The following is a 27802-nucleotide window of genomic DNA, read 5'->3' on the forward strand; positions in this document are numbered from 1 at the left end:
GCGAGCGGGGACGTTGACGCGGCGCTCCCCGCGGCCGCCGCCAGGGGGCGCTGCCCGCCGTCCCTCCCTCGGGCCCTCCCGCCAAGGTGAGGCGCGCGGGGGGCGGGGCCTGGCGGCCGCGCCCCGCCCCTCGGCCGGCGCGTGCTGCCCGCAGCCCCCGCGAGCAGCGGCAGCGCCCGGAGGGAGCGCGGGCCGGGACGGAGCCGGGCACGGAGACGGGAAGGCGAGAGGAAAGGGAGAAGGCATCCCCCTGCCGAGGGAGAAGCCCCGCGCCATGAGCCCCGACAAGAAGCCGCCGCCCGGTCGCTCCCGCGGTGACCGGCCGCCGCCAGCCCAGCCCGCGGTCGGGCGATCCCGGCAGCGCGGCGGGCTCCTGGCGGAGATCCGCACGCCCATCCGCACGGAGCCCTTCCAGGAGCGGTACAGCCTCAGCCCCGGCCGGGAGCTCGGCAGGTGAGCGCAGCCTCCGGGGGCGGGAGCGGGGCCGGGGGTGGCGGTGTCCCCGCCGTGGGGTCCGTGTCGGGCCGGAGCCGCGTCCCGGGGCTCCCGGCGGTGAGCTCGGAGCGCGGGGCGGCCGCGGCTGGGCTGGGCTGGGCTGGAGGAGGTGCTGGCGGGCGGCCGTACCCCGCGGCTGCCTGTCCCTCCTTCCCCTGAAGTCATCCTCGGCTCCCCAGCCTCGCGGATCTGGCTGGGAAGATGCTGTGGTTCCCTGGGAACCCGCGTGGGTATTGCTCTAGATTTCCACTGGAGAAGAAAACCTGCCTCCCCTACTTTAAAAAATGAAAAAGATAAAAAAAGAGTTGTTTCCTCGAGGTTTGTAAGCAATGGCGTGGAAAAAAAATTTTACACTCGTTTGAGGTAGCATATGCTTCAGAGTAATCTAATGGTGGAACTTTTCAAGGAGTTGAAGCTGGTCTTGGGTTTGGAAGGGATTCTGCATGTAAGGTTTAGTCCATGTGTAATTTCAACGCCTGACTGATAGAAAGCAAGGTTTAGGGCAAAAAATCTCATTAAAAGGTTTTCATATCTTGGAAACTACATATATGGAATTTCAGCACCACCTATCCAATATTTTTGCCTGAAGTTCTGTCACTTCTCGTTAAAGGAATGATAGTGTTCTTAGAATTACATATGCTTCATCCAAAGAGTGGATATACCCCTGGATATATGGAAAGATATCCTCCTCAATGTATGTTCTCTATTGCAAGTTATGCTCGCTGTGTAGCTCAGTTTATACAGCGGCAAAACCAGCCCCTTTGGAGATAAGGAGGAGTTTCAAGGCAAATGTAGCTGCTGTAAGTACCTCTAACAAATATTTAGATTGCCTGGGTGTTAGCTTAATGCTCACTTAGTAACTCTGATGTACCAGTAGAATAGTACCTGTTTAAACATAGTGGTCTGAAGCATTCACATGGTAAGCAGGTGGGAGAAACCTCTTTATGTAGATTGGTGTGACCACAATGTCCAAGGCCTGGAAACTGAAGCTAACTAAATGCAGGCTACAAATCAGCCTAAATTCTAAGAAACAGTCCAGAAGGTGTAGGAGCAGTGTAGCACAGGATGTCCTGGTATCACTGCTGCTTTGGTTTGTTGGGGGTTTTTTTTTTGAAGTTCAGATAACTTCAGAAAATATTTTGCACTTCTTCCATGGAATGAGCATTTCCCTGAGAGCCGGGTGATAGTCATTGGCCTAATCAGAGCACAGAATAGATGAAGGTTCCTTCTGGGAAAAAAAGAACAACTGAGATGATTTGCTTTATACTAAGAAGAATTGTGTACTGCTGCAAGTCTTAGTCTGCAGTTAAACAAGTCAACTGTAGCATGGATTTTTGTGTGGAATTTTTTTTTAATATTTTAAAGATGACCTTCACATGAAGGCTGTGATTTTGCACCTGTAGTTAAAATGAGTTAAATTTCTAAGTGTTTGTCTTGGTTTTGAGCAACAGTTGCACATATTTTGGTTCACACTATCTCTCCTCATCTTCACAAGTGTTTTCTCTATCTTCTCTTTTAGCATATAGAAATCTCTACATTTGAATGCATATGCTTGTTTTTTTTATTCAAGTTTTAAACTTTGTTTTTTGAAAAGCATATACTTTGGCTCGAATACTCCTACTAAAGACTATTTTTTACTAACTCTGTCACTAAACATAGGTGGAAAGTCTCTCTGCCACTTGTAACTGTAATTTTATTGATAAGTTATTAACACAAATAATTTCTCTTTTATATGTTCATAAGTCGTGTATTTCTCTCTGTATGGGTAGAGGTTATCTTTGCAAAGAATAAATTAGCACCCAGGTATGGCAGGTTTTTGTCTCGGATGAAAAGCAGTCCTTGTGCACACAACATAATCTGTTTTAGCATTAAGATTTGGTAGGAAAAAGTTTATACACTCTGTATTTTTCCATCCCATTTCCCAGAATGAGAGAAACTGTTTAAAAGCGGAACTTCGGGTAGGTTTGAAAATAACAACATTCGTATGGATTTTGTTTAAAACTGAGAGCATGGAGAAAGAAGCAAGTGGGTTTATCACCTTTGCTGAGATCAGGGCTGCTGCATGAGCTCAACAGGTTTGTGCAGTCTTTGACCTCCCAATCTGTCGTTTGTGGAACTTCCCAAGGCACTTGGAGCCTCTGTTTTCTGTTCTCTGGTCACCTGCATTCGGGGGAGGTGGGAAGAAAGTGGAACATGGCAAAATGTTAAGGCATTGTAGTTCTGGCAATGCTGGGAAGAGAGGTACTCTGGCTGCAGGTAGCACTTTAGGGAGCAAAAATCCTGCGGGAAGCAGTCCTGAAAGACGTGGATGAATCTAGGAGAACATTGATCATAGTGTCATCAGAGGAACTTGGGTGCAAACTCGTGGGAAGTCAGGCTTCATTAGTTCTGCTCACAGGAGAAAAAAACTGCTTTCAGAATGCAGAGCTTATGTGCTTCAGAAGGTGCTGCCTCATTCAGTAGCTGAACAGGCATTTGCAAGTCTGTTGAAACATAGCTGTTGGGAAACCCAGGTTCAGCCAGGGAAAAATATCAAAAGCTTCATTATAATGGCCACTCAGGAAAATAAATTCTTGCAGGTTCCTTAGGATAACATGGAAATAAAAGTTTTTAAGTTAAATTATTTAATATATGACATTTTGGTCCAGTATTCACAGCCTCAATAATTTTAGTGTCCTCAAAATCAATATTCTCACACGAATCTGCACTTGCATGAGGTTTGAAATCAGACTTACCTGTGATGATTGTTTTAAGGGTGCCACTTCTCATCACCTCACTGAGATTTAAATGTTTTCAGACAGTGCTAGCTTGAGTTAGGTTAGTTTGAAGAAATGTAACCTTTGCAGAGGACAAGGCATCAATTGCTTAATTCTTCCCCTTACCATTTGTGCTTAAGCCATAATTGTACTGTAAAATGGGGAACAACACATTTTTTACTACCAAGAGCTTCCTTAAGGAGTCTATTATAATTATATTTAGTTACTTTGCTCATTTTCCTTGAGAAAAAAACTCCTAATTGCAGACAAAGTATTACTAGGCTATTAATTCTTCAGCTTGTTGATGGAATGTTGCATTCCTTTTTTTATGTGAAACAAGCTATGCATATATTGGAAGTTGTGATTTGTGTGCAGAAAATAGTACTCTTGATTCTAGAGCTGGGTTAGAGGAAGGTATAAGTTGACCAGTCTGTCTTTCTTCTGGGAGGTAACAGTCACCTTAAATAATTGATCCAAAATAAAATTATCTTCTAGCAAAATGTGTGTGCACATGTAAATATGTCCAGTGCAACTCAGTTGTTTCTCCTCATTCCCAGTTTTTTTTGTTAAAGCATACAAGCTCATTCTCCACCCAAAGGTAAGAATAAGAAATATTGTAATCATCCAAGGAGTGTGAAGTATTCTTTGTTCCTCACTAGTGATGTGGCTGTAGTTCCATGTACAGATAATGCATGTCTTGGATTTTTTTCCTCCAAAAGAACAGCTTTGACAGGAACTTTAATTTCTCAGGTAACTTTCAGTTATGTATGTCTTAACAGTACATGACACTTGTACCATTTTGTGCCATGACACTGCTGTCCTCAGCTGCTCTCTGCAGTAGCACAGTTGGGGTCAGATAGCTGTGGAACTAAGCAAAATTGGAAAAGAAAAGAAAACAAAGAGTTGCAAGTTGTTGGCTTTGCTGTTTGAGAAGAAATTTATGTGAGTAAATTATTCATGAACATCAGAAATGGAATCCTTGTACTTTGTTGTTTGGAAATCCAAAATTGTCAGGGGGAAAACCCCCACACATCAGAAAAAATGTTTGATATGAGTTACATAATAAAGTGGGTATAGTATTGTGGATCTCAGGAAAGTTTTTTTCTGAACTTTATAAAAAGTAAATATCTTCACAGGAAGAAGTTATTCCTGCATTTGTTTCAGTGACAGTATTTTATAGGTCACTTTAATAATAAGGTTAACTATTTTAAAATATTTAGTTCTTAGTTATTTTTATATATTTTATATATATATTTTATTTTTTATATATATTATAAATAAATTAGTAAGGTGAGTTCTCTGTTGTTCTGAACCTAGGACAACAAAAATTAATTGGTGTGACATGAATGTTCCTGCTTATCTGATTTGACATTTGATTTGTAATTTGACAATTTTCCTTTGAGCTACAATGTGTGCATAATGAAACAATGCAAATTCTGTTGGCGATCTGAAAAGGTGACATTGAGCTTCTTTGTAATCAGATATGATTTATCTTAAATCATAATTCTTGAATGAGACTCTTGTGAGGACTGAGAACTACTTAGAGTTTCTTACGGTCTCCCTCCAAAGCATTTGTATTTGTGATTGGATGTCACGTTGTCTGTGTTCAACACTGACAAATGCGCATTAAGATTTTAATCTCAAAATTATTCTTCCTTCCATGCAATGTTCTCACTGCTAGCACTTCTCAATACACTAAAGTAGCAGTGATGTGATCTAACACCATTTTAGATACTTTTTTATAGTAAGTTATGAAAAGCAGGATTTTAAGAAAAGCAATGATGAAGTGTATGCAATGTATATTTCATAAGAATGCTTGTTTATATCTGTCTTATCTACTATTCTGTCTCAACCAAAAAGAAATTCTTTAAAATTTATCTGTTGGCTTAACCATATAGTGGATACTATCTTTGGATCTTAGCTCTGAAATTTTCTCAGACATGAATCTAGATCACTGTACAGTAATTAGTTCTACTGGTTATAAACATCAGGTTTGTCCAGTTTGATCTTTTTGGGGATTGTATTCAGAAAAGATGAGTTCTAACAGGCAGTAGTTATAATAACTCTAATTATAGGCATAACCATAAGGAATCTGGGCAGGATTCTTGGTCTGAAACAATTTAGAGTTAGTGTTTGTCAGCTGGCTGAACTCCCGTGTAACCTGTCCTTTGAGTGACGTCACCTATCAGGCTTCTGGCCAGCTCAGCTAAACAGGACATGCGTGGCCACACACAGTGGTGGCTCTTGCCATTTCTTGCTGCTCCATGAATACTGTTTTATTTCCATAGTGACTAATGCACGGTGAATCGGCAACATCACTGCTTATTAGGCTAATTAACTTGTATCCAGATAGATTTGGTATGCAATTCAAAGCAGCACAGTACTTGAAAGCTGTATTGCAGAGATTTCAAACTTTTCTAAGCCACTTTCTCTAGGTCCTTCCTGGTGCTAGAATTCAAAGCTTTTGACTGCACTAAGGCAGCATTCAAGAGGAAGTACGCAGTGCATTCAGAGGCTGTATAAGGAAAATAGAGAAGGCTGAACCCAGGCAGGGACCTAGATTTATTGGGTTAAGGCTTAGTATCTATCAGGTAATTAAATAACTTGCTGTTAAAGGGCTTCTCAATTTAATTTTGTGCTGTTTTTGACAACATACTCACCAGTTGATTTTTTTCTTGAGATGTTTTTTGGTGCTAAGAACTTGAACAAGGATCTTAACGCTTTTGATAAATGCATAGCTTTCTGTTGTACATAAATTTTGTGCAAAATTATCTTCCCGCATTTACAAACCTCAGTAGTTTTGTCTTCATGTATGTATTAGTAATTAAGAACACGTTCCCAAAAAGTTAGATTCAAGACATTAATGCATATTCTTACTGTATGTCTGCCTTCACTGGACATCTGGACTGTGCTGTGATCTAGTCTTAATACATATTTTGCTGTAGATAATGTGCTTATGCAAAATATTATTCCTAGAGGAATAACTGTGGCTGTATCAGTGGTTACAAGTCCAATTATATTATTGAGATTGCCTAGCAAATACCCACTTTGTGGGTACTTATTTGACTTGATTAATTTAGACTGTGATTTTGAAACAAATGCTTATTAAAAGCAAGCCGACCACAACTTTGTTTAGCAATTTTATTTCATGGATAGCAGTCTTCTGCCAGTAGGCTGGGAGAGTGAAAACTTTGACATGAGCTGAAGTAGTTAATTTTGTGAACCTCAGCTTGGAGATGGGAGAGGCAAAATCCATAGTAATTGTATTCCAAAATAGATGAGGACTATTATTTTGGTTCCACCAACCCTACAGTAAGTGAAGAACCAAAATAAAGAACTCAAAGCTATTTCTGTAGCTTTATAAGAAAATGTTTACATATAAATAAAAAAGGTTCTTTTCATGATCATTATACCTGTATGGTAAGAGCTAAAGTAAGATTACTATACTTCAAAGTGTGAGAATTCATCATTGCATTAGTGAGATGTATTAATTAAAATACCTTTTCAGTCTAAAAATCAGCACTGTGTGGATGGAACTGAGTGGGGCAGGTGGTGTGGGACTCTTTCAGGGAAGTTAAGAGCTGGCACTTGTGCCAGGGTGCTGTGGGGGAAGTGGTGTGACGCAAGCGCTGCAGTGTGGTTTGAGCTGGCCTGGTGCATCACCAGGTGTGTGTTCTGACAAGGTGACGCTCATTAATGTGGGCTAAGCACGGGGCTCAGCTCTGTGTGCCTATTCACCTTGGCATTGCTGCAAAAATCATGCTGCAGAGCTTGATGTTAGTCAAGCTGCTTCATTGTATTTAAATTATCCGTGCTCCTTATCCTTACTCTCACTGTATAAGTAAGGGGTTTGAGAATGGGTAATCAGAAAACTCCAGCTGTTACCATTTGAGACATATCATGATGAGAATACAAAGTGCCATTTTGAAAAATGCAGAGTATGGATAATGTATGGCAAATGAAGCAGGATTCAATGAGAGTGCTGTTGCCTTGGATATGGTGGGGTGCTTCAGAAAACAATAACTAGGTTACTGTGATGTAGTTAGAGAAAGCATAAATTGCTCATTTTTACATTTCGATTCTGCCAGCTTTTGAAATTAAAGTTTTGAGGATAATGTAGTCTTGGGAACTAGCACAGCTCGTTTATTCTGTATTTTTGAAAACTGCGTTGTTTGAATTGATTGGGGTTTTTTTAATTCCTTATGTTTCATGGAGATTATGTACATTCTCAGCTAGGGTGTTTTGAACACAGGGATCATCACTGAGCAAGGCACCTTTCTAAATTCAGATTGACTCTTAAATGCAGCCATTAATAGTGACTTAGTTCAAGTTTCCTGAAACGTTAATTTATAAAGGTGGTGCTAAAGCTGTCACTAAAGCATGTAAAACTAAATTCGTATTTAATTTCAGGGGAAAATTTGCAGTGGTGAAGAAGTGTATCCAGAAAGACACTGAAAAAGAGTTTGCAGCAAAATTCATGAGAAAAAGAAGAAAGGGCCAAGACTGTCGGATGGAAATAATCCACGAAATTGCAGTCCTCGAGCTGGCACAATGCAACCTTTGGGTCATTAACTTGCATGAAGTTTATGAAACTGCAACAGAGATGATTTTAGTCCTGGAATAGTAAGTATTAGTAATAATTCCTGAATAACTTTCTGCAGTGTCTGCTTAAAAGCAATAATGTAGAAATATTGTGTATCAATGTGAATAATTTAAAAGTTTTTATTGGTTTCCTGTTACCCTTGCTTAACTTAAAGAACTGCAAATAAAATGATGATTACAAGAAGTTATGTGCAATCTCATAACTACTTCAGATTGTAACAAATTTCTCTAATTATGGAGTATCTTTCAAAGCTGAACTATAATTTATGTAGTTAAAGCATCTTTAATGAAATATGAGCTCTGTACACTCCCTACACATAAAAGACGAAGAAGAAAGAAACAAGGAGTATCTGTTCAAGAACTGAAGTTTATTTCATTGACAGTAGCAAAGTTGGGATGAAATCTGCTGTGGCTTTTTTTTGCCAGTTTTAAAAAAGGTATTGAAAGCAACATCATTGCTGAAAAGAAACTATTAAAACCCTCTACAATAGAAAACTTGCTAATCCATTATCTTTTTGGGGAGAGGAGGAGGATTGAGATTTAGAATGGTTTCGTTCAAAGGACACTTGACTCCGCATTTGTCTGTGTGGTTTTCTCCACTTGAGTTTGTCCAGATGAGTGTTCCTGCAGCTGTTGTGACTGCCATCTCATGCCAATGGCTTTAGACAGTAAGGTATCTAGCTAGCTTCTTAGTTTCAGCCAAATGCTTGTTGCTATGGAATTCTAAATTCTTGTTAAGCTCTATGGATTTTAAATAATTAGGAGAGGAACAGTGAGGCTTAATAGCTCAGAAGTGACTTTTTTTTTTTTGTTAAGATAAGTCTAGTTTGTGCAGCTCTTCTCTTTCTTGATAGCAAAAAGAAATGGTGAGAAATCTTGTGTCCCAATCATATCTTGTTTAGAAGTCAAAAGAAACTGTATCTTTAAAGTTCAGTGAAATGGAATGAGACCATGTCTCCTAAGGCAAAATTCTTCTAGAATACATTTTTTGAACTTCATTGTGCCCTTAATGAAGTCATAATATGTGAAATAGTCAAGTATCTTTTATAATACATAGGTGTGACAGAGCTTCTGGGGTTTTAACTGCTGTTAATGAAGACTAGTAAATACCTGCTTTAAACACTAGCAGAAATTTAAATAGTTTCATTTTCGATCCCATAGGATTTAATTTGAGCAGTGGAATCTAAATGAGCAATGAGTTTTGTGATAATTTTGATGCAAAATTCCTAGTTTTCTTTTAGAACTCAATTTTCTTACAGTTGCAAAACTCTTTTAATCTGAAGTATTAACTAGGTTGTTAAGTAATTAGCAAAATTATTGGGTTTATATGCATCAAACAGTCATACCTCATTTCAGATAAATAGCTGTGTGCTGGAGTTGTAAATTGCAAAAACAGTCTTTCCCTGACTTCAGCAAGTATGTGTGGATGCTTCTTTAATGTCAATGTGTTCAAGAGACATGTTGCAACAAAACAGGTATGAATGTTAGTGAATTTCTGACATTCTGTATGCAGAGGATTAAAGAACATACCTAGACTGCAAGCTTTTCTAGGGCATTTCAGTTTCTATTAAGCTTGATGGTCTTTGTGGCAGATCTTTATCTCCTGAAGAAGTAAAACAAATACTTAATCTTGGCCACTAGCTTCATCTTCTAAGATTTTAGTTTCTTGTCTTGATGTAAGAATCTGTCACAAGGGCTGAGGGTTTTAAATTAGGAAATGTTCTGCTTTCAGGAAGTGAAATATTAATGTTACATGGAGGGTTATCTTCCAAGCACTATCAGTTTTTGACAGAAAATGAACTTAAAATTTGCCAGTTAATATTGAGTGTTGAGCAGTGAGAAGCAAGGAGACATTACAGTGTTGGCTTCAGCTGTAGCATAGCAAACTGGACCTGTCTGCATCCACCCTCACAACAGTCTCTGACTTTGGTTTGTTGTCATAAGACCTCAATCAGTGTATTTAAGTCAGAGTTGAAGGGATAAGTAAATCTGAAGGGGTAACAGAAAGCCTGGAATTAGTCTGTGGGTCAGTTATGTTTCTGTATTTCATTGAAAATTGAGTGAAAAGAACCTGGAATTTTGCTGAAGAAAGTAGAGATACAGTCTGGGAAACTTGACATATCAGGGATAAGAAGGAAAAAGCAAATTTGGTAACTTTTGGGCTTGATACCTATATGTAACCTACCTGTCATCTTCCAATTTCTTTTGGAAAAAAAAAAAAAAAGAGCAGTAGAGCATCTGATGCTTAAGAACTGGTCTTTTCATAAGTGTTCATCATCATGTTTTACACATCTATGGAAGGGATAGACGATAATAGTGGGTAATTAGTATAAAAAATGTATAGAAACGTGTAAGTGGAGCTTCAAAGATCTTTATCTTAGTATTTTGTTAGGAAGAGCCTCTGAACTGATCCAGAGCCTTGTGTAAATACAGTTACACTTGCTTTAAAAAGAAGTTGTCTTATCATCTTGAAGACACAGTATTTTTTTTTATATACTGGATGAAGTGCTTTTTCAGCTGTTGTTATTTGGACCTGGATAATGTGATGGGCTTGTATGTCTGTTAATATTAATGGACTTATATAGTCTTGGACATGATTTATTGTCCTACTTACTGGAGGTGTGACTAGTTAAAATAAGAGTCTGCTGGCATGGGATTCAACGACAGAACTTGAAACAAACCCACTGTATCACAGTGTATCACAAGTAACTGCTGCTCCAGTGTTTGCATCTTCTCCATTTGAGTAGCAAGCAAAGTTGTTCTAGTTAGCAGTGTCAAATCAAGACAGGAGGCCTAAAAAAATTTTAGGGGAACACTTCTCAAAACGGTCTTAGTTACCTTTGTTTGTGTTTCATTCAGTTTTTGTGCTGCCTGATTGGAAAGGTGAAGGCAAAAAAAAATCATTTGTCTGAGAACTTTTAAGACCAGTATCTACAATTTTATATATTTGGATACTTCTCTTCCCATGCCCTCTCATGAGATATGGAGTCACAGTTTTCTCAGGCTTTGGGGACATTGGTAAAATACATTGCCTTACACTGGAAAAGCTACCAGTAAGTGCACTTACTATCCAGTGGTAAGCCTAGCCAAGGAAAGAGGTATGGCTGTCAGCAGCAGTGAGCATGATCCTTTGCTGGTAATGTTACAGCTGCTGTGGTGTGAACAGCTTGTAATGTAAGCTCCATGTACAGAAAGTAGATGACTTTCCATTATCTTTCAAAGATAACCCTTTCAAGAAAGACTTTTGACAGAGTTGAAGATTCAGGAAGTAAACTTTTGTCTGTTGCAGACTATATATAACTCAGCATTGAAATCAAGTGTATTTTAGGAATTGGTCTACATATCTGTAGTCTGGTGATTTGTACTTCTCCATCCTTCAGAACACTAACTTTTTGTCTGATCCATTAAAGCCAGGGGAGTGGTTCATTTCTTCACGTGCCCTGAAATAGGTTTGTTCAATCTTTTTCTAATGATAAGTTAAATTACTGTGTTAGTGTCTCCTAAGTATACTTGAAAGAAGTTTGATGCTAAATTTCATACAGTTAATTGTTAAGATATATTTCAAGGAAGATAAGTTGTCTCCCTTTAATCTAAAGTAAACATAATTGTAACAACGATTAGTTCTCTAGACTTCCAAATGACTTTTAACTCATTTATGCTGCTAAGTAGTAATAAAGTGTTAGCATGCTTTTCATTGATAATGAGCAGTTGAATTTCACTTGAAACGAGAGAAATAAATGGCACAACAGTACTTTCAGAAGTACATCACAATAGCTAAAGAATTATGGTTGCCATAGCTTTCAAGTTCGGAAAGCCTTCTTTTGTCTCACATGTTTTTCATTCACTTAAGGGAAGGGAGTACTAGAGAAATAATGCATTCTAAGTAATACTGGTTTTCAAAATGTTTTGCCATTAAATGTCCTTATCAATTTTTCCTAAAAACTTTGTTGTCCTAAGGATAATTGTTTGCTTTTATCCCCTAAGAATATTTTCTTAGTTGTTTGTCAAGTTATTTCATAATGACAATTAGAAAAACTACAGTTCAATGAAAAACGGGTAAATATCATTAACTCCAGAGAACTCCTGGTCTGCATATATACAGAAATCATAACAATGACATGCCTATGATCCTTTTCTAGCAGGAATTTTGAGCCCTTCTACTGTTAGTTGTTTGGTTATTTTCCCCCTGAAATCCAGATGGGGAGTACAAAATAGTGAGTTGAAAGTATTGTTAAAGAGCTTGGCAAAACTTGCAATAGGTGTGCAGTAGGATCTTTTTCAAGTTCATTTTGACATTATGCTTCCAACCACATGTGACTATCTTAGCTCACAGCTCCCAGACTGTTTTGCTTAAGGGAATCCATTAAGCTCACTCCACAGCAACAATACACAAAACAGTCTTGCAGTGTCAAATTTCCATCTGTTCTTATAAAGTGTTACTGGTTACTTGTTTAAATGAGGTATTTTTGGGACTGAATGAATTGTCCAGAAGGAGTTGTTCCATCAGCATCCTAAATAAGAAAGTTAAGATCAAAAACCAAAACATTGCATATGAAGTCACCTTCTCACGTGAAACTATTTTGTAAAGCCAAGTGTCTATGTTAGCTGAGAACGCCAGTGTCGCATAAGTTATGAAGTGGGTGTGCGTGTGTGAGGGCTGCATTTGCATGTCTCACTCTTAAAAATGCTGATGAACCCAGGCATCTTCAGAAGTATAGGGAGAGACTTTTTTTTAATAAAGTTTCTGGATTAAGGGTTTTCTTCTCTCACCATTGGTAGGTAGCACTGAATCTTGATTTCACTGATGGGACATTGCTTAAACTTTTATTGCCTTGACTTTTAACACCTATAATTCAGAGTTCTTTAAGTGTAGTATTAAAAATCTAGGTAGCTTACATTTTAGCATTGGTATGTACCTCAGTTTTAATAAGTTACACTAATAAACAAATTGTAACAGATGCCTACCAAGCAGACGTATAGCAAGCAGAGCATTTTAAGGCTCCCCCAACCCTCAACTTCCACTGGTTTTTCAGCTGGGTCTATTAAAGTGTGATCTCATGTTTTGGGTATAAATCGGATTTCAAAGAATTAAATAGCAGAAGTATTTTTTTCCTTATTTGAAGTGGCAGAGCTTTACCAGGAAAATCCCAGGGTTATTGCTATAAAACATACCATGTTAGTAATTTTTGTAGTAGATCTTATCACGGTATGTGCATTATAATTCACTGCTACAAGGAATTAAATCACTCTTCAAGTAACATATTATGGCATTCTTAAGGCAAAAAGTTTAATTTATGGGTTGCAGTAGATCTTTTTCTATTCCTATCTAGAAAATCCAATTCATGATGCTTTTTCAAGGAATTTGGTTTAGGATATTAAAATACACTAGCTGATGTTCATTTAAAAAATGTCATTAGTATTTGAATCCTGTTCAAAGCTGAAATATTACTGTTTCCATGAATTAAATAACAATGGACTGAAGAAAGATGTGATAATGTCAGGCATATGAAATTTTTCAAAAGAAATTACAGTATTAATATTCCTTTGAAAAACTCATTTTATTCTTGAGCTCTATCATCTTTGATACATAATGAAGAAAAATAATTATTTAATAGAGGGGTTTTTTGAAAGAAAATCTTAGTTTAATAAATCAAATTGTACTGCTGTACCACTTAGCCAGCATATGGAAAGCTTAAAATAATAGCAGTGAGAATACCTGGGAGGGCAAAAAGCCTTTTTTAAAATCCATGAGGCTTTTGGAAGTAGTAGGACTGTAGCAGCAAAGTTACTATAGGCAAAATAAAATTTTGTGTATATTTAAGTGTTCTTTTCCTGGGGTGCACAGTTGAAATGCATCATTTTTGTTGAACTTTCATTTGCTGTTATGTTAATGTTGAATGTGCCTGGCTGTTTTCGGGATAGCCTAGTACAAGTCATCAGGGAAAAAGGCAAGCAAAGGCAGAGGAGATGGCTATGCATCAGTAAAGATTAATGTTTGTGCAAAGTCATTTTTGCACATCACAGTTTGGTGTATCTGGAGAGGATTCTGCCCCTGAGGGTTTCACCACCTTTCCCTCAGGGGTGATAATAGAATTTCATGCAGAACAAAGGGTGTATGTGCTGATTTAGTAGTAGGAGTTCAACAATCCATATGCAAAGTGGCCACATTCTAACATTCTTATGCCCATTCTTGTTTTAAGATGGAGCTTCTGTTCAGTTTATTTTACTTCTGATGCTACAGGGTTATATTGTGAAACAATTTTAGTTTTCTAGAGCCATTGCTATACAGAGCTGGTACTGCATGTGTGGCTTCAGAGTACTTTAAAAACATTCAGTCATATCTAGTTATTTTTATATTTTTTGTTATTATGTTATTTCTTTAAAGATACATAAAAGAGGATGCAAGCTGAGAGCTAAAATTTTCAGCGCTGTTTTTAGATGAAAGAGGTTTAGAAACTTAATGCATCCCTGTTACCCGAGACTTCATAAACAATTCAATTGCAGACTTTACATTTATTCTTTTAGGTGTGTGTAAAGTGTTTTGAGGAGGATGGGAGGTGGGGCTGCTTTGCTTTATGTTTGCAAAGACTTGCCTTGGCCAAATTTCTAAGTAGTTTCATAGGAATTGCAAAAGGCACATCTTTTATGAAAGCACAGTCCTCAAACAATTGTGGCATTCATATGAAAGCAAAGTCAGGAATATTTCAAAAGTAGTCCCCAAAACGTTTGTACTATTTATATTCTTTAACCTAAACGATTAAAGTCTTTGCCTCTCTTCAAAGCTGCTGTACTGCAGAAAACACTTCCAAGGCTGTAAAAACCTTGCCAAATGTCTTATAACTGAAAGTATCATGATTGGGTTATACCTCCTGCTGATACTGCCTATACAAAAAAATGAAAGTGAGAGTAGGGACAAATGGGTGCTATAATTTAGTCTTTGAACTAACAATATTCCTACTATTCCACAGTGCTGCTGGAGGTGAAATCTTTGACCAATGTGTGGCTGAAAGAGAAGAGGCCTTCAAAGAAAAAGATGTAAAGCGACTTATGAAGCAGATATTAGAAGGAGTTTCATTCTTGCACAGAAACAATGTTGTTCATCTTGACTTAAAGGTAAGATTTGTGATGTATTTTTCTTATTGCTTTCTCGTCTATTAACTTTCTTGCTGGTAATATGTCACAATGATGCCAGTTTATAGTTAGAGTTTTAGCTAATCATACCTTGAATGAAAAAATTAAACTTTTGGGATAGAGTAGCCACCAGGTCTGCAAGCCTTTTGGGGGGTTTTTATGATTATGTTAAATATCAGCTTCATTCGATTAAGTGAAATGTAATCAATTCAAAAGTCAATTTGTCTTGTACCTTAAATTGCAAATGAGTGCTTTGAGTAAGACCTGAATTATTTCTATATTGCAGCAAAAATGTCTGGGTGTTATATGGCCATTGAGAACCAGGTTTGTTTTTTGTATTGACTTAGAGTTTTAATGAAGAAGAAGGGTGGTAGTGACATTGGTGAATGGAGTGTAACATTTCAGAATGAAATGTTCATTCAAACAGGACTGATAAATTAATGTGTTAAGTACATTTATAGCATTTTCTTCCCTTTTTTTCTCAGTTACTGTAAAACCTAATTTAAATGTCTGTCATTTGCTGCCAAACAGTTGGCTGACACCCTATTGGTATATAAATTATCATGATTTACTGAAACAAGTATTTTTTTATTTTTGAAAAATAGTTTTGACCCAAATCGAGGGATAAGTACAGTTGCCATCCTATGAAATCATATGGTCTAGAAGGAAATTGTTTCAAGGATCTGGAGAACTCTTCTCTCCTATGGGCAGCAAGCTCCATTTAATTTTCTTTAGCTTCTATCCATGCACTCATATGGAAGATGCAACTGTATCTCATTATGAGGTTGAACTAGTTTATTACTAAGCAAGAGAGTCTAAAATGTTACTTGCATTACATTTTTAAAAAATTTTTACATGTTCTATTCTCATATTTACTAAGTACATTGTAAGCTTCTGCATGTTTGTTCTGTTGCTAAGATCCTTACTTATGCTTAGCTGTATTCTGGCACTATTATAAATCTACCAGTAGATTCCAGTATCAAGCTGTATGTACTTTATATATAACTTAGCACGTCATGAACCATTCATCAGCTAAAGCAGATGAGTCACATTTGCACACAAATATGTCACCTGCCTGGTTTTCCAAACATTTATTCAAATTATATGTGGAATTCTTTGAAATTTTGATTGAGTCATACACACAGAATGTTAATAATTATACTAAAAGAACTAATGAAGCATTTTTAGCAAGTGTTGTGAGAATAAGTGTTCAGAAAGACTAAAAACGAGCAGTTAGAATTCCTCAAAGTTCTAGTATGCTTAAACAAGATATTCAGTGTCTCAATGGTTGGCCATTGAACTTCATTGAAGCAAAGTGTGTAAAATTAAATGTCTTTTGTGGACAGTATCTTATTTGTATATGTTTGTAGTTAAAGTTGTGGTGTTTCTTAGCATCATCAGCTTGATACCTGAAACGTAAGATGTGATGTGTTTTAAATGGCTACTTATTTGCAAAAGTAGACTTGGGATGTTGATTACAGATTTTATCCAGAAAAGATATTCATTAAAAGCTTGCTTAAAAACTTTCCAACTGGTCAGAAAACTGATGCTATAATATGGAGCATAGGCAGTTCTCACTGAAAAATCCAGCATTGTTTTGCTGCCTGATGGAAGCTCATTAGCAGAGGAAATTGTTTAGTGATTGAGGTTAATTAACATATTTATACATTACTGCAGTGTGCAATGCATGTTTAATTGGAGTCCTACTTGCAGTGTGATGACTTTCATGATATATAAAACTATCAGTCTTGTGCAAAATAGAGTTTATGGAAGTCTTCAGAGTATTGGCAAATAAAAATGATGGAAACTGTAGAATTAAAAACCATTACTTGCAAACATTAATTGATCTACACAAGGCTTTTAAAAACAGCCCATTTTGAGGGAACTCGGGTACTCGCTTTGGCAGCAAGTTTATTAACCCACAGTCCTCATCGTGTTGTATCATGTGTCTCATGCTGCTTTAAAGCACTGCTTTGCAGCTTAAAGCACCGTGGAATTTACTAAGTACTTTGTTTGTGATGGCATTTGGAAGACTCGTGTGTGTTTACTGTTGCCATGCAAGGTGTTTGCCAATAGCAAAGTTTACAAATTCTTGCTAAAATGGTTTTTTTTTGTGCTGTTGGTTTCACCTTTGTGCCTCTAAAGATTTCCATTTCATTTGCCTGTTACAAATTCCTTTGGAAAGGTCCATCCAATTTTCCATATGTTGCACCTTCAAAAAAAGTTAAATTCTACGCCCAGAAGAATTTAAACCCAAGTGGTTGTCCATATGTAATTGTCAGCTTAATATTTATATTATAAATCTAATGAGCCAGATCTATGACACTGACAGCTACCTTGCTTTAGTTTCTCTTTGTCCTCTGAATAGATAACAAGATTTTTTCTGAGACTAAACACTTCAGAAAGAAATGGGATATTTTGATGGGGCTTGGCGAGGTTGTCACCTGATCATTTCTTTCCAAAAACATGGTTCTACTGAAAGACAGTTGAAATGTGTCTTGTTTTTAATAGCAAAATACAATTATGTAGCCTAGTTTTGACTTGGATGAAGAGCAAATATAATGCTACCAAGTGCAAATTAATTATCACTTGACAGTATTGTGTTGATGCTATTTAATTTGTAGGGTGTGCACAGATTGTACTCAGGAGTCTTTCATCTCCTCTTAATGGTGCTTAAAAGCTGCAGAGTAAGGGAAGTCTCCCTTCTCTGTGTTCTCATTTGCTGTTTGACTTAATCTTGAATTGAAATCTTGACTTAATCTTGAATCTTGGTAAAAACTTGAGGTAGCTGGGAATGGTAGAGAATTTAAGCAGGCATGGGGGCTGAGGAAGAAGATATGAGGGTACTTACTTTTATTAGAAACACCCTAGTTTAGTGGTTTTAGATGTAATGCAACTGAGATCTCAGCTAGTCCGTTTTTCCTGTTTACCATTATTTCTTGGATAATTCCTGTCTTCTAGGGATGTGAGGTTTTTTGAGTCTCACATAATTAGATAACCTGAGACATTAATAAAATTAGGTAAGGTGTAGCATTGATTAGATTAAAAACTTGACCTTTAATTTGTGTCCTTAGTCTTTATGTATCTTCTTGAAACCAACTAAAGATACAAGAATATAAGAGGATCGAAATGGAACCTTTAAGCCTTGCTTCAGTAGAGGGGGGAGGTCTTAAACATTGCCATTTGATAGTTTTCATCAATAATTTCAATAGTGCTTGAGGGTAAAAGTGAAAGGCCGTTTTTAGAATGGCCACCAGGAGAGCCTCTAGCTGGCATCTCCTGTTGTTGTGGGCTGACTGGCATTAGGCAAACCTATAGATATATTCTAGCACAGATGAGAAGCAGTGTTACAGATGTGAGGAAACGATCTTCCTTTTCTGAAAGCTTGAGTAATGGTGTCAAGCTGAAAACTATGGTGAGTTCAAAGCTATGGCTTCTTTAAGGGTTCATGCTGGTGTCTAGTCTGGCACTTTGCAAGAATCCCATAATGATTCCTTAAAATAGGAAAATGACTGGTATTTCATTAAGAATTGGTTTAGAGTTATGACTGAACTCATACTGTAGACAGAGGTTTTTTCTGCATAGGTGTGTTTTGCATAATAAGATTTTTAAAAAAATTGGTAACTCCTTTATCCACTAAAATGTTAAAATACATGGCTGAAGGGTTTCACAAAACTTTTCCTCGTTTAAATATAGAGAATTAATACTTTTCTCATGCTTTTAATTTGACTCCTCACAACATAACTTAATTTCTCACTGGGAATAACATCTGAGAGACTAATGAGGGAGGCATGGTCAGCTTTTTTGGATGTTTGCTTTTCTAATATAAATAGAGAACAACAAATCTGAACTATAAAGAATGTGGGAATGTGCAGCTCCAAAAGCCTTTGTATAGCCACCAGATCCCAATTCGTAAAGAAAATAAAAAAAGATCTATTCTTAATATGTAGGTTTACAAACAGAAAATAAATGAACAACATCATGGAGTTAGTTTCAAATAACAGTTTAACCCTGCTGGAATCAAAAAACTTTATTCAGTTCTTGCAGTGAGGAGAACTGGCCCAAGTTTTTTAAAATTTTCTTGCCCAGGTTTATTTCTGTATTCAAAGCAAGGGTTGTTCATGTGAGAGCATGTCTTCATGAGTGACTCTGGGGATGGAGGACAGAGCAGCTCTGTGATTAGGAAAGAAGTATAAATGTTGGTGTTACTCCAGCTGGATTATCAGTCAGTGGTTGCTTTGCTGTTCTTACTCTTTTGTCCTCCTCCCTTTTCAACCACTCTGATGCAAGATGATCCAGATTTCCAATAGACTTCTGCACTTTAATGGAACTTGTGCTCACTAGAAGCATGAATGCAGCACTAGTTGTCAGCACTACCACTTGGAGAAGTTAATGATAAAACCCAGTGTGATCACTGGTCTAGGAGTAGGGAAAGTCAAACTTTATTTTTTTTTGGCAATGATATGCTGCAGTTGCAAAAATTTTTCTTTTTTTACTTGAGCTAGCATTTAAAATAGTAAGGAACTTCTTAATGACCACAAAGGTGCTTTGAAGGAAGACAGCCAAGATCTAGTGACGTCAGTGCAAACAAGTTTATCCAAAGGTGATGCTCTTAAAAACCAGTTTTTCAGGCTGATATTTTTTTTAAAACTGTTCTTCAGTTAGTATTCTGTAATACAGTTGTTTGTACTTTAAACAGGATTCAGGTTGGTTGCAACAGACCTTTAAACAGGTGCAGTCAAAATAGTTTTGTGTGTTCAGGGTTTTTTAAATGATTGGGTGTTTTTGGACACCCTTCAAAGGAAGGTTTTTTAGACCATCCATTGGAAGAATCGAGGAGCAAAGAGGAGTTAAAAAGGTGATACAAAGCACTAGAGGTGCAAGTGTGGAGGTACTTACATGCTATTGTTGAATGGCAGCTATTGGCACGTATTTCCAATATATTCTAAGCTAACAAAGGTTTGATTCTCAATTCTAAATTGAAAATCCTGCCACTCCCTTTAGCCTACTGTCTCTTCAAAATCACTTTGGGGGAAATACATAAATGATCCAGGTATCCTATTTGTTACGGGAGGCACTGTTGTTGCTCATGGTCTAAAATAACTATGCAATATGATGTCATAGACATTAGTTTTGGGTGATTACAAAAGTGTCCCTCTCTTGTTTTTCAGCCCCAAAATATTCTGCTAACCAGTAAGTCTCCTCTGGGAGATGTTAAGATAGTAGATTTTGGCCTTTCCAGAATAATGAAGAGCAGTGAGGAACTAAGAGAAATCATGGGAACTCCAGAATATGTAGGTAAGTTGTTACTATAGGAGTGATGAATAGGCCAGGCTTCTGTGTTGTGTAAGGAGAGTTTGGAGCATGCCAGCCTGGCTGTGTAGTTACTGTGTCGCAAGGTCAGGTATATTACTTGGACGCTGTACTGCTGTCAAAGGTAGAACTGGCAAGTCTTGCCAGTTTAATGAACTATGATTCTGTGCTTATGTTAAAGATGAAGACATGCTTTAAATGATTCTTACCAGCAGTGATAACAAGTATTACTTGGATTAAAAGTTTAAATTCATATACTCGGTTTCTGAATACAATATTTTACCCAGTGTAGGTATTCCATTTTTTTAAGAATAGCCCAAACCACTCCAGGCCTTGAAAATATCTTTAAGTTGTGTGGTATATCTTCATACTTATGGGTTACAGTGCTGGAGTATGCAATGTTGGCTATTTCTGTTTTGTCTGTATGAAACTTGTATACAGATTCCTTAATTGAGGGAGAGACTGGCCTGGCTTCTGAAGATGACAATAAAAGGAAAACATTTTTTTTTCACACTTAAAAACAGTGAATTATGTAAGCCATTTAAATACCCTGAATAGAAATATCTTGATTTCAAAAGACTGTCATGCTTCAAATGGCTTATCTGCTTCTCTTAAGTTCTCTCACATGACCATTATTGCATTTTTTAGCTCAAATGTAATGTCTGCATATGACAAAATGCACTCTTTTTTTCCCCCAAATAGCTCCTGAAATTCTGAGTTATGACCCAATCAGTACAGCAACTGATATGTGGTAAGTTGAACAAATTGATGGTCATCATAACTTTACTGAAAAAGGTTGTTCTTTGGTGACTTTTTTTCTCTGTTTGCTTTTAAGAAAAAAAGGCTAACTAAAAACTGTTTTTCTTCTTACCTTTAATTTAGGAGCATTGGAGTACTGGCATATGTTATGCTAACAGGGATATCACCTTTCTTGGGGGATGATAAACAAGAAACATTCTTAAATATATCTCAAATGAACGTAAGTTACTCTGGAGAGGACTTTGACCTTGTATCAGAGTCTGCTGTGGATTTCATCAAAACTCTGCTGGTTAAGAAACCCGAGTAAGTAAAATACATGATTGTATATGCTAATATGTCAAACTGACTTAATTTTAAATGCAGCAAGTGCTAGTGCATTCATTTTTGAAGTACAAGGGGACTTTGATTTCATTGCGTTATTGCTTTTTATGTATATGAGAATTCTTCCATTTCCATCCAAACTTGTATATTCCAAATGATGTCCAAGTGTTAGTAATTGAAACTCAAATTATTTTCATTAAACTGTGTATGAACTGTAGTTTGTAGCAGTGAACAGTACACCCATTCTTCTTGCAGGTCTTTTCTGTAGTCTTTTAAATGAACTGAGCCTTGAGTCCTTACTTTTGGATGGGTTGGTAGAGAACCTTGCCTTTTCTGGTTAATTTTCTTAATGGGCAGAGAGGTGGAAATTCCAGGTTTCCAAATAGAACAGGTGTTTTCTGTGGAACTTTACTGTTCTTCATGGGACATGTCAGCTATTGAAATTGCCTACCGCTTGTCTGTGGGAATACTTGAAGAATGTAAAAGTCAGATAACTTTTCTATATATAAAAAGTATAAACTTCAGAAGTTGTTTGGCAGCATGGAAGTGTAAACTCATATTTAAGGATCTATGAATTCCTTTATTTTAAATGCTAGGAGTTCATCTACTTGAACTGCTGTGGCCTTTTTTGGTAAAAGACAGCTATCAGTGGTTTTTTTTTTTTAATTTACAATTCCCTCTGTCTTTAATACAGTCATATCCTTGGAATCATTTTTGGGGGTCTCTTCTGCAAAGTTCTGAATTTAGCATTCATTTGGACATTTATTTTAATGCTTCCCTTCCTCTGCAGGGACCGGGCAACAGCTGAAGAATGCCTTCAACATCCATGGTTAGAACAAAGTGATAATCCCGCGTGCAGGGCCTGGAATAAGAGTACAGAAGGGGAGACCAGTGATACCATCCAGAAAGATGCGGATTCTGCCTCTGAACAATCAGTAGATGCTGAGAAGACAGGAGAGGAAGAATCAATAGTGACAGAAGAACTAATTGTAGTGGCTTCATACACACTGGGACAATGTAGGCAGTCAGAAAAAGAAAAAGCAACTGAGCAGAAAGCCATTTCCAAACGATTTAAATTTGAGGAACCATTACTGCAGGAAATACCAGGAGAATTCATTTACTGAACTGTGTGGAGCTTCATAGCTATAACTGGAAGGCAGTTTTTTCTACTAAACAAAAATATTCTAGTAAAGTGAATTTCTGGTATGCAATAAATGTTCTAGATAAAAGAAAGTGTTTATAAATGGCATACAACAAAAATGTGCCAAGTTCTTATTTTCATGGAACAGATAAGATTTCAAGTGGCTGACAGGAATTTAACAGAGGATAAGCTTATTTTTGGGTTGTTTTTTTTTTTATTATTTTTATTTGTTTTTTGTTGTTTTTATTGATTGGTAACAGAGTTTTTGTTAATTGTTCTGGTGTTCCTGAGAAGTTGACACTGGAAGTGTTTTGGTGACAGATGTCAGTAGGAGTATTTTAGGATACGTTTTGGTATTTAATGCAAATATATAATGCTGGGTTTTCCTCAAATGCTTCCTGACTTCAGTGGAACTATCTGCTCATCTAAAACTTGTATGAGAGGAGAATTTGATCACCTGGTTTGGCATACCTGTGTATTTCTTTGTTTACATCAGGTCAAAGACCCAGACTCCTCTGGTGTGTAGCTGAACTACACACCAGAGCTGAGCTTCTCTAGACAGAGATGAACATGCCCCACTGGGAAAGAAATCTGTATTGGAGATGTGTCTGATTTGGGAGCACAGTAAAATCCTGCTCCTGAGGGTGATGTATTTGCTTATTTTTGTCACTTGCAAGCCAGCAGAGATTGTTCCCTTCCCTTCCCGTGTTGGGTGAGATGTGCCAAAAGAATCCAGCTCAGTGTGGCCACAGGGTGCTGATGAGAGGAAAAAAGTATGACAGTCTGATGTAGCTCCTCTGAAGTCATTGAAGTTCTCTCCACTGACTTTACCACGGTAGGTTAGACAGTTTGTCCAGCTAATCAGCCCATGACTCCACCTCTCCCAGAACCAACTGGGGTTTTACTGGGATCATGAGGTCATTTCTGCCTTCTTTCTGTTCCTCTAACTGCTGCTTTAAGGAAAAAACGAGCATCCTTAGGCTAAATTGCAACTGTTCAATATAGCTGTCAGATGAGGAAGAAGATACTGCTTCTTCTGAAACAGTGAAGCACAGCTCATGCCTCCTGCTTCCTGATTACTCTCCCTTAGACACTTGGAAATACTGCATGTTATGTGGCTGGGCAGAGTGGGATTAGGGAGCAGTATGGATGGGTCATAGTTCTCAATGGACGCAGTCCCTCAGAGGACAAAGCTGGAATCAACTGGGCATCAAAACTGAGTGTTTTTTGCAATGTACAGATCTGAGGATCTTGGACTGAGTCCTAGTTTTCTAAGAAATCTTTCATATTGATGCTGTTCCAAAGTTTAATTTTTATGTAATGGAAGTTTAGTACTATTATATTGCATTCTGTTAACTATTCAACTATTTATTTGGTTTCCTTATGCTGTTCCTTTATAATAAACTCTGACAAAAGTTGTCTTGCTGTAAAACAGTGAATAGAAACTTTTGAGCTAGTTTTTCCCTTTCTTTCCATGTTGGTACACACTTTTCTAATTTCAGATATATCAAATGTTCTTACTCCATTTAGTGAGCAGGAGTTCAGAGCTTTGTGCTAATGTTACAGTTCTTCCTTCACACAAAAGTCAAATGGTTTAATAAGAGCAGCAGTACTGGGGTGATCTGATCAGCATGGCTAGAAAGGTGGGGGAAAGCACTGGTACAGAAGAAAGCTGAACCAAAAGCAGTGAGACAATGAGTGTTTTTCCATAAGGTTTCATTGTCAGAGGTTGGGCTGCCTTTACTTTAAGCCACATAAGGGAAATTGCACCTAAATTAAACTGTTCTATTGCTTCTTCCCCTGTGGAATTACATATTGAGTATTCATGTAGGTAGGGCAGCTTCTTGTTCCTCAAAGATGTTCATATAAGAAAACAGCCAGTGGTGCTCAGAATTGAGTTTGAATGTGTTTTACATTGTAATGCAGAGATGCCTTTCATGCTCTGGAGAAAGGAGTCAGTTGCTGACAGCTCTGGCTAGCTCTCAGCAGGAGAATCTTTGAGCCAACACCGTATCTGTGTTACCTGGGTGTTTCTGGACACAGACAGGAGCTGACCCTGCCTACAGTGCTGATCTGTTTCAGCCTTGTTAGGCAGGACAGTACCTTCATGGGCATCTTTCCTTCATTCTCCAGTCATTTGCCCAAGACAGTTTGCTTGGGTGAGGGGACCTTGATTCATGGAATTCTTCTGTGCAAGATTGTAATTTCTCCCATCTTCAATCTTCCATTTTGACATTTTTCCCTCCCCCCATCCATACTTATTTTACTAAGTTGAGCAGAGCAGTGAGGTTGAAGCATGTTCATACCCTACCCTTACAAAACAATGTTGCCCGTGTTGCACACATAAATATTTAATAACTCCTGGTTGCCCACAGCAAATTATTTGAGGGATGTATACCCATTTCACTTCCTCTTTGTAACCACAGATGATGTCTCAGATTGAGACTGGTACTAATGGAAAAGAGTAGATGCCAAGCAGTACATATTTTGTCCTATATATAACTGTTTTTAATGTATGACAGTGAAGCTTAACATGTATACATGAAATACATACTTATTTCAAGGCCAGCTTTTCTTGAATTGGCTGCTTTGAGATTTTCAGTGGGCTGCATTTCTGTTTAACTCTTTGTGCCTTAAGGTGGTTTTATACAGTGTTTTTTAATTAAGAATTTGTATAAAGTTGTGAAAGTTTAATAATGTAAGTTATAAGCAAGGCATCTTAGATTGACCCTATAACAGGAAAAATTTTCCATATAATTTAACTGCAGGACTATCAGCCAGACCCACGCCCTTGAGGCTGTTTCTGTTCCACTGTGAATGTGGGTAAAGCTGCAAATGAGGTGTGAGCTGTTGGAAGAGGCTGTTGCAGTCAGTGTTCTTGAGGAACTCATGACTGAAGCAACATCAATAAGACTGGGAGCAAACCATGAGCTGTGAGGAACAGCTGGTTTGTATGTACATGGGTCATCTGGGAAAAGCTGATGTGTTTGTGGAGAAAGAATCAGCTCCTTGGACCTTGTGGGCAATGCTCTACCAATCCCCACTCTCCAGACTGAGCACATGCTGGCTGCCTTTGTAGCATGGGGAGCATGGCTGGTGTTTGCTCAGATGCAGGGTGCTGAAGGAAGGGCAGATGTTCCTACAGAGTGGTTACCGGTGGTTCATGGAAGAGCTGTGAACTGTATCAATAAGAGGGGTGTGTCCAGGCCTAGGCCTTGTTTCAGTTGTTGGAATAAATAGCAAAGTCCTAACAAAAAGCACAGCCTTGTCTCCTCTTGTTGCTATATTCATCTCTTTAAGGGAGAGGCTTATAGATTTTATAGTTGCTAAATTAAATGTTCTACAAAATAATATTTTTCTTTTTCTCCAAAGTGTAATTTGCATTGTGATTTGTCTCATTTGTCACATTTTTGTGTGCAGGTCCCTAAATACAAAAGGTTGAATTCCAGTTTATGATCTAACCCCTGAATCTTGAGAGCTGTTAGGTCACAAATGCAAATAAGAGTTCACTGCCCATTCTCCACTAGTGGTACTCACAGGGGCTGGGGAGGGAGGCGGGCCTTGCATCACATTACTCTGTGGCTTAAGATCTCTCTTGAATATTTCAGGTGTTCCTGGAAGACAGTTCAACCTTTTAAAGGAATAGTGCCAGTTTATTGTACTTCTGATAAAGTGTTTACTGTTTCAGAAACTTTTCAATAAATGAAATTTTGTTTTCTGAACATCTGATGGGTCTTTTGTTCTTTGTGCTTTGGGAAACAACCATTAGTGGGATTACTGATATTTTAGTTTTCTTAATCACGTTTGTTCAATATGTGCAGCAAATATAAAATGCATCAGAAGTCTTTTCCATACTAAAGCAATATGCGTCCACTGTAGAGTTCTTCACATGGCACAGGTGTTGAATTAAGATGTCGTTTGGATTAATAAATACAGTCAGGGGAAAAAATTAAGTACAGATGGATGTGATAACAATTTCTCCTAATTAAGAAAAGGTTAGGATTCATCAAAGTGAAGCAGAGCATATAGGACCAAAGTCATTACTGCAAAATTAGGAGAGGAAAGGGAACTACTTGAAGGGATTATCTTTTTTCCTGTAAACAGAGAACTTAATTACACTGAGTCTTTGCTTGCTTGTGCAAGTAGAATTGCAGCTAATCTGGTGATGCACTGAAATCAGTGTACCTCATCTCTTCAATTAATTTGTAATGCCAGCATACAGACTGAATTACACAGGTGTTTTTTAACTAATCCTCACAGAGAAATCTCCTGAGCTGCCAGGATATCACCATCTGCCACTTTCCAGTAGCACCTTGTGAGATCCAGCTGGTCTGGCTGCTGGATCGAAAGTTATGGGCCTTACCAAGCAAAGAGAGACAAAGATTGTTTCTCATAAGTTATTGAATGAAAGTCCTTTGCTCCTAAATCTTCTAGGAAAGCAAATTAATAGAAACTACCGTAGATTGGTCAAGAAATTACATTAGTCTAATATTTTTATATAATTAGTGCTATTAAAATGAACTAAAGGCATTTGGCCAGGTGTGATTTATCTTCCCAAATAACACCAAGAGCAGGCAAGTTTCCATTGTTCCTGATATTACAGGACTGCCCAGGCCCTGCTGCAGGAAACTGTTGTTTGTTGAAATTTTGTGGAAAACTCAGGGAAATTTTGTCTTTGACAAGCAGGAAAGATGCAGCACATGGCAGGAAAGAACTGGATGCATCCTCATTTCTAAATGGGAGATGGATCCAAATAACTTGTTTCCCTGTGCAATGCAAGACATCTGCCCAAAATAGGAAGTGAACTGAGTGGCCCATAACTTGGACAAAATTCTCCTTGGAGAAACATACTCCAAAGGGAACATGTCAGCCTACTTAGCCTTTCTCAAGTCAGAGCTTTCAAAACATCTAGCTTTACACAAGCCCTGTGTGCCCATCAGCTCCAAATCAAATAGGTGCAAGTGTTGTAACAGTGCTGTGCAGATCTGCTGTTCCTCAGCTGTAAATTAAATTCTTGCCCTGAACAGTCTGCCACCTTGGTAGTTTCCTTGAGGGTGATTACTGCCTGGCAGAAACTATTAAAATCAAACTAGAGAATAAGAAACAAACAGGCAATCCAGCAAAGGTCATGAATATGATGTTTGTTTTAGCCACACCAACTGAAAAAGAAACTGCACAAATTTTCAAGCCAATTAAAAATAAAATTTTTAACATACTGAACATAATTAAGATGGTTAAAGGATTGTAGCACCTGTTAATGAAGATGAGAGACCTGGAATTGGAG

General features: G+C 37.8%; 1 protein-coding gene across 1 annotated transcript; it reads left to right on the plus strand.

The window, feature by feature from the left end:
* The first annotated feature begins 137 nt into the window (after nucleotides 1-137).
* Nucleotides 138-26242, plus strand: STK17A (serine/threonine kinase 17a). The gene is made up of 7 exons (XM_056484704.1): nucleotides 138-453; nucleotides 7662-7874; nucleotides 14822-14966; nucleotides 20156-20282; nucleotides 21000-21048; nucleotides 21180-21359; nucleotides 22168-26242. Exons 1-7 carry the CDS (start codon nucleotides 275-277, stop codon nucleotides 22499-22501), a joined length of 1227 nt encoding a protein of 408 aa, XP_056340679.1. The 5' UTR covers nucleotides 138-274; the 3' UTR covers nucleotides 22502-26242.
* Nucleotides 26243-27802: the final 1560 nt, after the last annotated feature.

The sequence above is a fragment of the Oenanthe melanoleuca genome, chromosome 2, assembly GCF_029582105.1.
Source record: "Oenanthe melanoleuca isolate GR-GAL-2019-014 chromosome 2, OMel1.0, whole genome shotgun sequence".
Lineage (NCBI taxonomy): Eukaryota > Metazoa > Chordata > Aves > Passeriformes > Muscicapidae > Oenanthe > Oenanthe melanoleuca.

Excerpts from the sequence above, each read along its gene's own strand:
- STK17A (XM_056484704.1), top strand. The coding sequence starts at position 275 with ATGAGCCCCGACAAGAAGCCGCCGCCCGGTCGCTCCCGCGGTGACCGG. Across the intron at positions 454-7,661 it reads CCCGGCCGGGAGCTCGGCAG|GGGAAAATTTGCAGTGGTGA; the intron begins GTGAGCGCAGCC and ends ATTTAATTTCAG. Across the intron at positions 20,283-20,999 it reads GGGAACTCCAGAATATGTAG|CTCCTGAAATTCTGAGTTAT; the intron begins GTAAGTTGTTAC and ends TCCCCCAAATAG.